The 13,525-nt window shown below is 36.5% G+C and overlaps 2 protein-coding genes across 2 annotated transcripts; both read left to right on the top strand.

Annotated features, from left to right (window-relative positions):
- Positions 1-1,004: 1,004 nt before the first annotated feature.
- LOC113707877 (G-type lectin S-receptor-like serine/threonine-protein kinase At1g11300) lies at positions 1,005-4,479 on the top strand. The gene is made up of 7 exons (XM_027230256.2): positions 1,005-2,328; positions 2,591-2,698; positions 2,784-2,974; positions 3,047-3,257; positions 3,382-3,619; positions 3,707-3,857; positions 3,962-4,479. The coding sequence occupies exons 1-7, from the start codon at positions 1,050-1,052 to the stop codon at positions 4,259-4,261; spliced, it is 2,478 nt and encodes an 825-aa protein (XP_027086057.1). The 5' UTR covers positions 1,005-1,049; the 3' UTR covers positions 4,262-4,479.
- Positions 4,480-8,798: 4,319 nt separating this feature from the next.
- On the top strand, positions 8,799-12,475 carry LOC140014008 (G-type lectin S-receptor-like serine/threonine-protein kinase At1g11300). The gene is made up of 7 exons (XM_072064277.1): positions 8,799-10,302; positions 10,505-10,612; positions 10,719-10,915; positions 10,998-11,208; positions 11,363-11,600; positions 11,728-11,878; positions 11,974-12,475. Exons 1-7 carry the CDS (start codon positions 9,024-9,026, stop codon positions 12,265-12,267), a joined length of 2,478 nt encoding a protein of 825 aa, XP_071920378.1. The 5' UTR covers positions 8,799-9,023; the 3' UTR covers positions 12,268-12,475.
- Positions 12,476-13,525: the final 1,050 nt, after the last annotated feature.

The following is a 13,525-nucleotide window of genomic DNA, read 5'->3' as shown; positions in this document are numbered from 1 at the left end:
GAGAGAAAGAAATAAAAGAAAGGAAAACAATTTCATCTTATGATATTTTCTTGAGAATAAAATGAGAAACTAGAAAGGAAAGAGGAAAATCCAAAATTAAAAGAATTGAAAGGCTAAAAAAATTATATTTTAGGAAAGTAATTTGAATATTTTTTTAATCATTTAAGCAGAAGATAGATCTTTGCAATTCCTCTTTTTTAATTTCAATCATTAAGGTGAAGATTTTTGTGGGAAAGAGGAAGAATTAAATAAAGAAGAAAGAGAAAAAAATAAAAGAAAGGAAAACAAGATAAATGAAAAGTCAAAATAATGTAAGGGCAATTTTGTCTTAAAGGGGGTTAAGTGAGCAAAATTAAAGGTTAGGGGGTAAACTGAGAAATGAAGTATTCTTTAAGGGGATAAAATGTGATTAACCCTTACATTTATTATTGATATGTAATCAATTGCAATTTTTTTTTCTTGGTTAGTGTCACATCAAAAATGAGACGCGTTTAACTCTAATTAAAAGACATGATGGTAACTTAGGCAAAACTGGACATAATATGTAACTTTAATAATCAATTATAATAGACTAATTAGAATACCAGAAATTAAAACTACAAAAATGTATACACTCAGAAGTGCTAAAACTCATGTTACTTTTATAATAGTAATTTGCTGTATTATAGGATTTTACCTAAAGATTAGTTCATTGAGTTGAGTTGGTCAGCTTCAATAATGATGGCGGACAAATGGTAATTGGATCTTGATTCCGAGTAAAAGTGCAGTCTAACTGGGACCATATGTTATTAAGCTGACTCTACCTCCCTCAAATACTGATAAAGCTCTAAAAAAATTTAGTTTATCATAATCAAACACATGGATTTCATCATGCATGATGGCTTCATGTATTTGACAAGAGCCACGATTGGGTTTAATTTTCTTATGCCATGACTTGGTCTCAACATCTAGGAAGAATGCAAAATCTTGTATTGCCGTATTATATTCCCAGTGTAAAAAATTTGTGGAGGGAATGAAATGGAGTTAGATTGTTAGATTGTTCATCATCAATGATAACTTCTCAATCACCAATGAGGGGATCCCTTTTTCTACTACTTGCTTGCTTCTGTTTAGAAGCTTGTACGGCGGTGGATTATATAACAATCACTCAGCCTCTGCAGGACTCCAAAACTATAGTTTCTTCAGGCCAAACTTTCAAATTAGGATTTTTCAGTCCTGCAAATAGTAGTGATCGATATGTTGGAATCATGTTCAATGTTCCTGCAGTTGCAGTAGTATGGGTGGCTAATAGAGACAGACCATTAAATGATTCATCAGGAACTCTGACAATCTCAGGAGACGGCAATCTTGTGGTCTTGAATGGGCAGAAGGAGATACTATGGTCATCTAACGTTTCAAATTCTGTGGCAAATTCTACTGCACAACTCTTGGATACTGGAAACTTGGTTTTGACAGACAATTCCAGTGGAAGAACTCTGTGGGAAAGTTTTCAGATTCCAACAAACTCATATCTACGGTGGATGAGATTAAGTTCAAGTACGAAAGGCCAGAAAATCCGATTGACCTCTTGGAGAAGTCCTTCTGATCCATCTATCGGAAGTTTCTCCCTAGGTGTCGAACCCCAGCAAATTCCACAACTCTTCCTTTGGAATGACAATAAACCTTATTGGCGCAGTGGTCCATGGAACGGCAATGTCTTTATTGGAATTCCTGGCATGGATCTAGTTTATCTAAATGATTTTAACCTGGTAACGGATGATTCAGGATTGGTGTCTGCTACCTTCACGTATGCAAATGATACTGCTTTGTTGTACTATGAATTGAGTTCCTCAGGGTCTATACTGCAGAAATTTTTATCAGATAGAAAAGGGGATTGGGAGGTTACATGGTCAAGCCCAAGAAGTCCATGTGATGTCTATGGCAAATGTGGACCTTTTGGAAGCTGCAATCCTCATGGTTCACCTATTTGTACATGTTTGCAAGGTTTTGAGCCTAGAGATAAGGTGGAATGGGAAGGAGGAAACTGGACTAGCGGTTGCACAAGAAGGGCAATGCTGCAATGTGAGAGAAATAATTCTGTTCGTTCTGACGGCAAACAAGATGGATTCTTGAAGCTCCCAAACACTAAAGTTCCAGATTTGGCTGAATGGGTAGCAACTTCAGAAGACGAATGCGGTACTCAGTGCTCAAATAATTGCTCCTGTTTAGCTTATGCCTCTTATCCAGGCATTGGCTGTATGCACTGGACGGGAAGCTTAATTGATATACAGCAGTTTCCCTCTTCTGATGGGGCAGATTTATACATACGTGTGCCTTATTCTGAACTTGGTAAGACACTTCTTTTACAATATTTTAGTAACTCTGTACTCTTAATGTAGCATTTTATTTTCTGCTTCCGCAATCAAATAGGATTTGAATTCGATCAAGGCTATATTTTGGAATGTAACTAAGTTATCAAATCTCCTTCACTTCTTTTTACATTTTTTCTATAGATTCTACAAGAAAGTCAAAATGACATAGAATTGCATTTGGCTAGTTCCTTCTCGATGGTAGGCTTTCTGAAGATGCTTTGAAACTTTGACATTTATAGGCAAGAAAAGGGACATGAAAGCAGTCATTGCAACCTCAGTAATTGCAGCATCTTTATCCTTTGCATTGTCTGCATACTTTTGTTGGAAGTGGCTGGCTAAGCAGAAGGGTATTACTCTGATTTTAGCTTCATTTTTCAGATATTGTTTTTCATCATCATAAATTTACCAAGCACTATTTCATGAAAAGCACAGGGAAAGAAGATCAGATTTCATTAATTGAAGCAGGGGAAGTATATAAAGTCGAAAGCTTGTTTAGCCACAACTTGGAGCAACCCAAGCTTGAAGAGCTACAACTTTATAGTTACGAAACCTTAGCTAATGCAACAGATGATTTTGAACCAAAAAATGAGCTTGGAAAAGGTGGCTTTGGCCCTGTCTACAAGGTACGCATCCTCAGCTGCATGTGGTGTTTGCTATGGTTGAATACAGCAAATGTAACGGTTATGTAACTGCAGGGAAAGCTATCAGATGGACAGGGGATAGCTGTGAAAAAGCTTTCAAAATCTTCTGGTCAAGGAACTGAGGAGTTTATGAATGAGGTTATGGTGATTTCTAAACTTCAACATCGAAATCTTGTTAGACTTCTTGGCTGCTGTGTTGAAAGAGAAGAAAAAATGCTTGTGTATGAATACATGCCAAATAAGAGCTTGGATACCTATCTCTTTGGTTAGTCAATCTGGTGTTTCTTTTTCCAATGTGGTTACTAAAGTTCCATAGAACCGTCTTTCTTTATGGAACCCAACACAGTTTCATAAACCTATGATGATTTTTGTCCTCCTGATCTTTTCAGAGCCATCGAAACGTGGTTTACTTGATTGGAACACCCGCATTAGCATCATTGAGGGGATTGCAAGAGGCCTCCTTTACCTTCACAGGGATTCAAGATTGAAAATTATTCACAGGGATCTAAAAGCAAGCAACATCCTCTTAGATGACCAGCTTAAGCCAAAAATATCAGATTTCGGCTTAGCAAGAATTTTCGGAGGCAACCAAGATCAAGCAAATACCGACAGGGTTGTAGGAACCTAGTAAGCACATACTGCTAAAATGATATCCTATAATGCAACTTCCGTATATTAACTTTGTTCTTACGTCCACAAATTATGTGATAACAGTGGCTACATGGCCCCTGAATATGCAATGGAGGGAAGATTTTCAGAAAAGTCAGATGTTTACAGTTTCGGAGTGCTATTATTGGAGATTGTAAGTGGAAGGAGAAACACAGGCTTTTACCATGATGAGTACGAGCTCAGCCTTTTAGGATATGTAAGCTTGTTTCTTTATTAGGACTGCAATTCTAAAGATTCATTTCCATTTCTAACATTTCAATCTCTGAACTCCAAAATTCATCAACTTGCCAAAATTTTCAGGCCTGGAAATTGTGGAATGGAAATGATATAACAAATTTGATAGACCCGTTGATCTTTGATCCATGCATCGAAGTGGAGGTCAAGAGATACGTACATGTAGGACTACTAAGCGTGCAAGAATATACAAAGGATCGGCCAAATGTCTCAACTGTTCTGTCAATGCTGAATAGTGAAATTGCAGACCTTCCTCGTCCTAATTTACCAGCTTACATAGGAAGATTGGGTGCTTCAGCCAGATGTCCTCAAAAAAGCACAGATTCTGTGAATGGTGCAAGTCTAACAAGTGTTCTAGGCAGATAGCACATCCCAATACATGGTTTTTTTTTTGTGGGGGGGGGGGGGGGGGGTGAGTGTTTTTCATCTTTCGAGTGCACAGAAGATGTGAAGCACATTGATGTTGTTTTAGAGGGTAATGGGAAAAAAAAATTCGGTTATGCTGCCATTCCTTGTCGAACAATGAATTTTTTGGTTCAAATTGCCTTTTGTACCTTAAATCAAAGAATGGCTAATTGTCTGGATGCTATTGAGAATAACAACTTATAAATCAATGAGTGGTGTGTGTTTCTCAACAAACTTGCAGTGCTCAAAGAACAAGAACCAAAATGTTCTTCCTGTCGTTGTCCTGTATGTCCTGAGGTTAAGGGCACAACTTCTAAAAGGACCCACAAAGACGAATATAAGTGTAGATTTTTTTTCTTGAACCAATTTCCGCGATTATTATCTCCAATTTTGCTTTATAGAAGTTGAATCCTGTTAGGTTGTCACTTTGTAAAATTTTTTTGTCGCATAAATACAGTGCCATCATGGGGTCTAAATGTCGACTTTGAAACATGAATGCATATGTCCAGCTGTCTGAATTGTTGCGGGTGAATGAAGGAAAACTTGCAATTAAGAAATATCCAGCAGCAACGCGGTTTGATTAGAAAGAGGAAGAAGTCAAATGTGAAGTGTCGAAACTCAAATAGTTAGTCGCAAAACAATGATAGACCATTTTCTCTGCAGCAGGAGAATGAAGGAACTTGCGAACTTAGTACCTCTACTAGTAGACCTGTTTGCTTGCTTCTGCCCAGAAGATTGCAGAGCTAATGATACCATTACAATCACTAAGCCGATTCGTGACCCCGAATCTGTAGTCTCCGCAGGACAAACCTACAAATTGGGATTTTTTAGCCCTGCAAATACTAGTAATCGATAGATATGTTGGAATCATTTTCAATAAATTTCCTCAACTGACTGTTCTTTGGGTAGCTAACAGAAACCAACCCTGGAGGAATATTTTCCATTTCAGAAGATGGTAACCTTAGGGTCCTGAACGGGCAGAGAGAGGTTCTATGGTCTTCTAATGCTTCAAATTCGGTGGCAAATTGTAGTGCACAACTCTTGGATACTGGGAACTTAGTCTTGAGAGACAACTCAAATGGAATGATTCTATGGGAAAGTTTTCGGCATCCTACAGACACCACTGTCTGCAAATTGAGACTAGTGGCAAGCCCCAGGAACAAGACCCGGCTTACCTCATGGAAAAGTCCTTCCGACCCATCTATTGGAAGTTTCTTTCTCCTTAGGTTTTGATCCTCCAGGAAGTCTTCATTTGGGATCAGAGTCAGCCTCTTCGGCGCAGTGGCCCATGGGATGGCAACGTGTTCATTGGAGGTGAAACAGTGAAACTAATCGATCCAAGAATTTTTTGATCCGTGCATTGAAATGGGGTCTTGAGATACATCCATGTTGGACTACTATGTGTGTGCAGGAGCATGCGAAGGATAGACCAAACGTGTCCAATGTTCTGTCAATGCTTCACAGTGAAATAGTTGAGATCCCTTGTCCTAACTTACCAGCTTATAATGCCATATTTTGTCCTTCAAAAACTGTACATCCTGAACAAGGTATTCATTTGGCATTAACACTTTGTCTAAGGCATGCAGTTTTATTCCTGGTTGCATTTATAAACTCTCCCATTTAAGTACACCTCCACAAAATACTAAAATAGGGAGAATTAATTGCAATTTCAATTCCTAGTAGTTGGCCTATGTGTCAAACTCGTCCCTAATGCAAAGACAATACAACTCACTATCAGTTAATAATCAATAGCGCAAAAAAAAAAAATTATGTATATGAGAAATTAATGGCACGAATAAATCGAATAAAAATAAAAATGGATAAAAGTTTAATTAGAATTCGTATTACCCATTTAACACAATTTCGTTGTAATTCACCTTCATTTTATCCTCAATATTACCATTTAAAATTTAAGCCACTATAATGATTAAAATTCCAAACATTAGGGACCAAAAGTACAAAGTTAAAATCATTGACTAGCGGTAATTTAATTTTGACAGTTAGTCATTCTCGAATTTTCGGTCAAATGCCCTACCTAATATAAAAAATTTTGAAGACCAGATTTGTCTTAACCGAAACATTAGGGATCAATTTAGCACATAAACTAAACATTGGTAACTGAAATTACAATTCTCCCTACTAAAATATGTGGGCCCACTTAAACATTGCCTTAGACAAACCCTTAATATGTAGGTAATGTTTGTTTGCAGGGAAAAGTGTGGGGAGTAAACAAAAATTAATATATATATATATATATATATATATATATATATATATATATATATATATATTTTGCATTTTCTAAGTCAAAGCCTCGGATCAGAATATTCAAAAAAGGACGAACTTGATTCCTTTGATTGGCTATGACTTTGCAAGTGAAAAATATATGGCGTGCAAGCAAACGAGGACCAGCGAAGTACCTTTCACCAACTTTCAATGGTCAAAAGCTAGTCAAACTTTACCAGGGAGCGAAGCAAGAGAGCATACTTGGAGTTCTAACGCTTTTTTTAATTAATTTTATTTTGGTAAGATTAAATTAAATTAAAAATGATTCCATAGGAGAATCTTACTACTACTATTGGCAAAAAGAATACAAATATAAGTTAGAATGGTTAGTTAAATATAGAGGTGGTAAATCAATCCACTTAATTAAATTTACCCATACCCGTTCATGAATAGATGGGTATGGGTATCTTAAATTTTTGTATATGGGTATAAATGGGTTACCCAATAATACCCATTTATTTATTTATTTAAATGGGTATTATTGGGTAACCCATCAAACCCAATTAACCCATTTAGAATTTTCTTCCCCTCAAATCTCTTCTTTTCCCCCACCCTTTTTTTTTTTTCAAATTTTTCATTTTGTCATGATGTTAACTACTTTTGTTTCATTATTATTATTATTATTATTTGTTGGTTTTATCTTATTATTTTATATTCTCTTAGTTTGTTAACTTGCTCATTTTTCAACATTACTAATTTATGATAAATTTTAGCCTATTTTCTTACCTTTCTAAAATGAAATTTTAAATTTATATATGAAAAAAATGTTAGGGGTTCAAAATTTAACTTAAATACTAACTAATTACCTTTTGATAGCTAAACAAGTCTGGAGGAAAATGAAATCATGCAACGTAGGGATTTAATCACATTTGACTCGACCAGCATTATTGACAGTTCAGCAAAAGTGGCTGTGGTATCATCACTTTTCAAGATTTAAGGTTGCATAAAAAGGGCTGAGAATGTCAAATGAAGGAGGCTGACAAGGAAAGAAAATGTTAAATAAATGAGGTTAACAAACTTCATTAAAATAATTGCTTTACTATAATAATTGAACACGTTTGCTGCTCCATAAAAAAGATGGGAAAGAAAAGTAAAATTCACATCATAATAATGATAAACCCGAAACGGATCAAGGGTAACTGCGGTAAATGAAATCTCATGCTGCAATGGATCGCTTTGGATTGTCATTTTTCCCGAAATTTTTTACATTTTTCATAAATTTATTTTTTAATCACTCATCTTTTTATTTTATGTATATCAAATCATTACAGTGTATATATATATATTTTTTACAAAAATTCTAAAAAATAACAGTCCAAACGAAGAGCTCTTAGATAGACTGATGAATTAATTAGCACATTTGATTCCAGTTTTGAATTTCAAATTTTAAAAATATGTAATTGAGCGGCCTAGATGGATGGAGGCGGAGCTGATGCGGTTCATTTGGGCGGTAAATAGCTCGGCGTGGTTGCGCCGACCCTCATCGGAAAGCCTTCAACTAAAAATAGTCCATCATGGGCCGGTGTAACTCGACTTAAGCTCGAGAGTGGCTCGCTCGTTCTACTGAAATTTGTGGCGAAAGTGCAAAGATAGAGCGGAAAAGTAAATGCAGTTAAATAGGATTATTCACAATTTGACTGTCAAACCAACCAACTCGAGAGGAAGAAAAAACCATGCAATTACTACTACTGAAACTCATCATCCGGTCATTTGAAAGAAGAGGAATCTCTACTAACTCAAACTTTTTCGTCGTGTATTCATATTATTGATGGAAACCCTTGGAAGGTTTGTCGTCTAATAACGCCAAAATGGACCGATAAAAGGCAAGAAAGATCTAATCTCTCTAGAATGAGGATTATGACCCCCCCCCCCAAGTTTGAAAACGTTCCAAGTACTACTAATACTACTATTTTGCTGCCCTTATTCAGCCCAACTCGTCTACCAACTTGTTCCACCAACTCCATTTAGAGTGGAGATATGTAAATTACCTCAAAAAATTTTTAATAGGATTTTTCTAATGGGGTAGACGTTAGCATACCTAAATTTCATCCAATCTATCATGTTTATGTATACATATAAATAATTATTACCTTCTCTTACATTTATGCACTTTCTTTAAAGCGTTAAGATGGACCTTGTCCTCTAATCCCTTGAGTAGGTGAATCTCTCTTCTCTTAAGATTAGATATTATAGGTGTTGCCATTTGTACGCGTATAAAATTAGCTCAAACTTGTCCATCTCTTCTTCTTTGTCGCTTTTATTCATTAGCCACTTTTTTTTTTTTCAATTCAGAACGAAAGCGCAGCCGCGGAGCGATTGGGTTATAGAAGCAAGTACGAGGAAGGAGTGAGGTGCGTGGAAGGTCTCAATACTCTTTGGTAGTTGTGTAATTTGCTTATATCGTAGAAGACATAATTCTCTTCATATCGCCATCAAAATGAGGGGACTCAAAAACTTGTTGCCTCTACTCTTCCTGTTTGCTTGCTTCTGGTTAGAAGATTGCATTGCTATGGACACTATAACAATCGATCACCCAATAAAAGATCCTGAAACAATAGTTTCCTCAGGCCAGTCGTTCACATTAGGATTCTTCACTCCCGTAAATTCTAATAATCGGTATGTTGGAATCACTATCAACATTCCAGCACAAAGTGTTGTGTGGGTGGCTAATAGAGACAATCCCATAAAGGATTCTGCAGGATCGTTGGCAATATCAGGGGATGGTGATCTTGTGGTCTTGAACGGGCAGAAGGAAGTATTATGGTCATCTAATGTATCAAATTCTGTGGCAAATTCTAGCGCACAACTTCTGGATACTGGGAACTTGGTCTTGAGGGACAACTCAAACGGAAGAGTTTTATGGGAAAGTTTTCAGACTCCTACGGATACTATTGTGAGGACAATGAAAATAGGTGTGATAAGCAAAAATAACATGATCCGGCTGACCTCGTGGCGAAGTCCTTCTGATCCCTCAGTTGGAAACTTCTCTTTTGGCGTTGACCCTCTTCGACTCCCAGAGTTTTTCACCTGGAATCATAGCAAACCTTACTGGCGGAGTGGTCCGTGGAATGGTAACGTGTTTATTGGAATTCCTGCAATGGGTACTGCATACCAGAATCGATTTGATCTGGTAACAGATCAAAATGGATCCCAATATTTTACCCAATCTTTCACAAGTAATTTGGAATTGTACTACTATGTGTTGAATTCTTCAGGGGTTTTCATGGAGAAGGTTTGGCTTTATGGAGATGGACACTCCGATGTTTCGTGGACAAGTCTAGGGAGTCAATGTGACGTTTATGGCAAATGTGGACCTTTTGGGAGTTGCAATCCTCAGCATTCGCCAATTTGCACATGTCTGCAAGGTTTTGAACCAAAAAACAAGGAGGAATGGGAGGAGGGAAACTATACCAGCGGCTGCTCCAGAAAGGCATTGCTGCAATGCGACAGAAACATTTCTGCTGGCCAAGACGGGAAACCAGATGTATTTTTGACGCTTAACAACGTAAAGGTTCCCGATTTTTCTCACTTAATGCTGTTCCTCAGGGCGACAGAAGAAGAATGCGGTATCCAGTGCTTGAACAATTGCTCCTGCATCGCTTATGCCTATACTACGGGTATTGGATGTATGCACTGGAACAGTAGCCTAATTGACATACAGCAATTCTCTTTCAATGGGGCAGATCTTCACGTAAAGGTGGCCTATTCAAAACCAGGTACCACACTATGCTTAACTACTGTTGCAAACCTGTGTTCTTAAATGCAAACCTCATAGAATTTACACTTTGATTTTTGAAATCTTCTCAATCTATTTGTTTAATGACTAATGTTTCGACAGAAAAGAAACCAAATCTAACCAGTACTTTTTGTTCCCGTGCTCTAAATTCTCTTGACCAGCTTCAACTCCCTGGCGTGCAGGTTTTTCGAACAGAATAAAAGCAGTCATTGCAAGCACAGTAATATTGGGGTCTTTGTTCTTGGCCATATCAGCATATTTTTTGCGGAAGCGGTTGACTAGACATAGAGGTAACATGCTAAAATTGTCAAAGAGGAGTCGTTACTAACATGCTAAGATTGTCAAAGGGGAGTCTTTACTTGCTGCAGATCTATTCACATATTTGCTCATAATCAGGGAATAAGCAAAACGTCAATTTGACATTGTCTGAAGCCTGGGAAGTGTCCAGAATGGAAACCGGTGTGAGTGACAACTCAGAACAATCAAAGCTTGAGGAGCTGCCATTATATAGTTACGAGACACTGGCTAATGCAACCGAAAATTTTCATGCGAAGAATAAGCTGGGGACAGGTGGCTTTGGTCCTGTGTTCAAGGTATTTCATACAACTCAAGAATCAAATGGATTTTTGAAGGGATCCATGAATGATTTATTTATCTTGTTCAATTAATCTGCAGGGGGAACTTTTCAATGGCCAGCAAGTTGCGGTGAAAAGGCTTTCAAACTCTTCGAATCAAGGGATCAAGGAATTTATGAATGAGGTGGTTCTCATTTCTAAGCTGCAACACCGTAATCTTGTTAGGCTCCTGGGCTGCTGTGTCCAAAGAGAGGAAAAAATGTTAGTCTATGAATACATGCCAAACAAGAGCCTGGATTCCTACGTAATTGGTTAGTAAGTTAATGGTGTATATACCTATTTCCATTTAGGTTCCATGGACTCCAGAATACTAGCATATGTAGCATTTCAGATAAGCGTAGAAGTACTGTCCCAAAGCACCTAGTTTCTAATTCTCTATTTCATTCTAATCTAATTCTGTTTCAGATTCAAAAAAACGAAATTTACTAGATTGGAACAGACGCAAATTCATCATTGAAGGGATTGGCAGAGGCCTCCTTTACCTTCACAGAGATTCAAGATTGAAAATTATACACAGAGATTTGAAACTAAGTAACATCCTGTTAGATGATGAGCTAAATCCAAAGATATCAGATTTTGGCTTAGCAAGAATTTTTGGAGGCAACGAGGATCAAGCCAACACAAATAGAGTTGTAGGAACATAGTAAGTACATAATTTCTTCAATTGCTTTCTGTTCTATCATGATTTACTCAAACTCTCTTCTTACCAACCTTAATTAACAAAGTGTAACTCCAGAACTAAATTTTCATGCCTAAACAATGCGTTGCAGTGGCTACATGGCTCCTGAATATGCGATGGGTGGCCAGTTTTCGGAGAAATCAGATGTATACAGCTTTGGAGTATTGCTATTAGAGATCGTAAGTGGAAAGAAAAATACCAGCTTCCATTCCGAGGAGAACAAACTGAGTCTGATAGGATATGTAAGTTTCTACATGATTAGGGTCAATAAAACTTCATTTCCACTTTACTTAGCTGATCGCTAAATCCACTTCATGTTGTATTTTCAACATTTCAGGCCTGGAAACTGTGGACTTTAAACCAAGCCATAAAACTGATAGACCCACTATTATCTGATCCACGAATTGAAATGGAGGTATCGAGATATGTCCATGCGGGAATATTGTGTGTGCAAGAATCTGCCAGTGATAGGCCAAACATGTCTAATGTTCTTTCAATGTTGAACAGCGAAATTGCAGAACTTCCTCCTCCTAAATTACCAGCTTATACTGCAACATTGGGTTTATCAGAAAGTGAATCTTCACAACATTCTGTTAATGATGTCAGTTTGACAACTCTCCAAGGAAGATAGCACATTCTGTTGTTGTATGCATAGCCTTTAGCTTTCTTCTTGATCTTTCTCTGATGAATACTGCGTACAGAAAAGTTGTAAATGAATGACTCAGCTGAGGATACATAGCTATTTTCTATTGTCACGCAATGAAAATTTTTACCATACAACACTTCAACTTGGTTCCAGTTACATTATTTGGTAACTGCGGAAGTTGGGGAATTCTTTAGAGACTATAGCTGCAATTTTTTAGCACGTTTGAATTGTGCAAGTACCCAGACTTGAACCTTCTTAGATGGCTTCAGGATATCTACTGCATCAGTCGCTTCAGGGTCTCAAAATGGAAAGTTTCAAACGCAGATACAGACTATAAATCATTATCATTACTATATAAAAAGTATGAATGTTGGTATTAGGGAGTGCAAGTGTAAGCACTTTTTATCTTAGCTTTTGTTATTCTTAAATTACCCTCATGTCTTTTAATTAGAATTATTGCATTTTAAGTGGCACTAATTAAAAAAAAATAAAACACTCCAATTGATTACATTTTAATTGTATTGGTAATTATAATTAAAAATTCCTCATTAAAAACTATTTACCTACCCTTGGACTCCATCTCCTATTATTATACGTATCAAAATTTCTTAATTGAAGCATGAAAAATTTCGCATTAGTCATTAGTTGAGATTGTTAAAAAAAATCAATTTCAAAAAATAGATATTCTCTAGAAAATGGAGAAACATACAATGACAAGAAAAAACCTTTATTCATCTGTATATTTTCACACAAATATCACGAGTAAATTTTACAATTATGCACTTTTACCAATAGGAAGAATTTTTCATGTTGCACCCAATAAAATTTCAATATACAAAAAATGATAACACCTTTATAACTGAAATAGCAATATTAAACTAAAAAAAAAAAGAAATCTAAAATAGCACCATACAAACCACTATTATCATTAATATCAACCGATCAAAACAAGAAAAACTAAAATAAGATTGAAAACTATTTATAAAATGACATAAAGTAAATTGCAAATGAATTAAAAAGTTAGAATACAATTCAAATAATACAGGATTTTGTGAAGAAAAATCTAATAGTGTGCTTAAGAAATTGAAGGGTTACCTCTTTTGAGGGTTTCTGATACTGGTCCCAAAGGTTCAATTATGAATGGAGAAAAATGCCCTTTAAATCCGGTCAAATTTATGTCTAAAGTCACCGAAAGTCCTTAAAATGTGCAATTTTAATTGTTCAAGAGCCGATCAGAAACAAA

Source organism: Coffea arabica, chromosome 9c (genome assembly GCF_036785885.1).
Source record: "Coffea arabica cultivar ET-39 chromosome 9c, Coffea Arabica ET-39 HiFi, whole genome shotgun sequence".
Taxonomy (NCBI): Eukaryota; Viridiplantae; Streptophyta; class Magnoliopsida; order Gentianales; family Rubiaceae; genus Coffea; species Coffea arabica.
The sequence above is the reverse complement of the archived record's forward strand: the minus strand, read 5'-3'. Positions and strand labels throughout refer to the sequence as shown.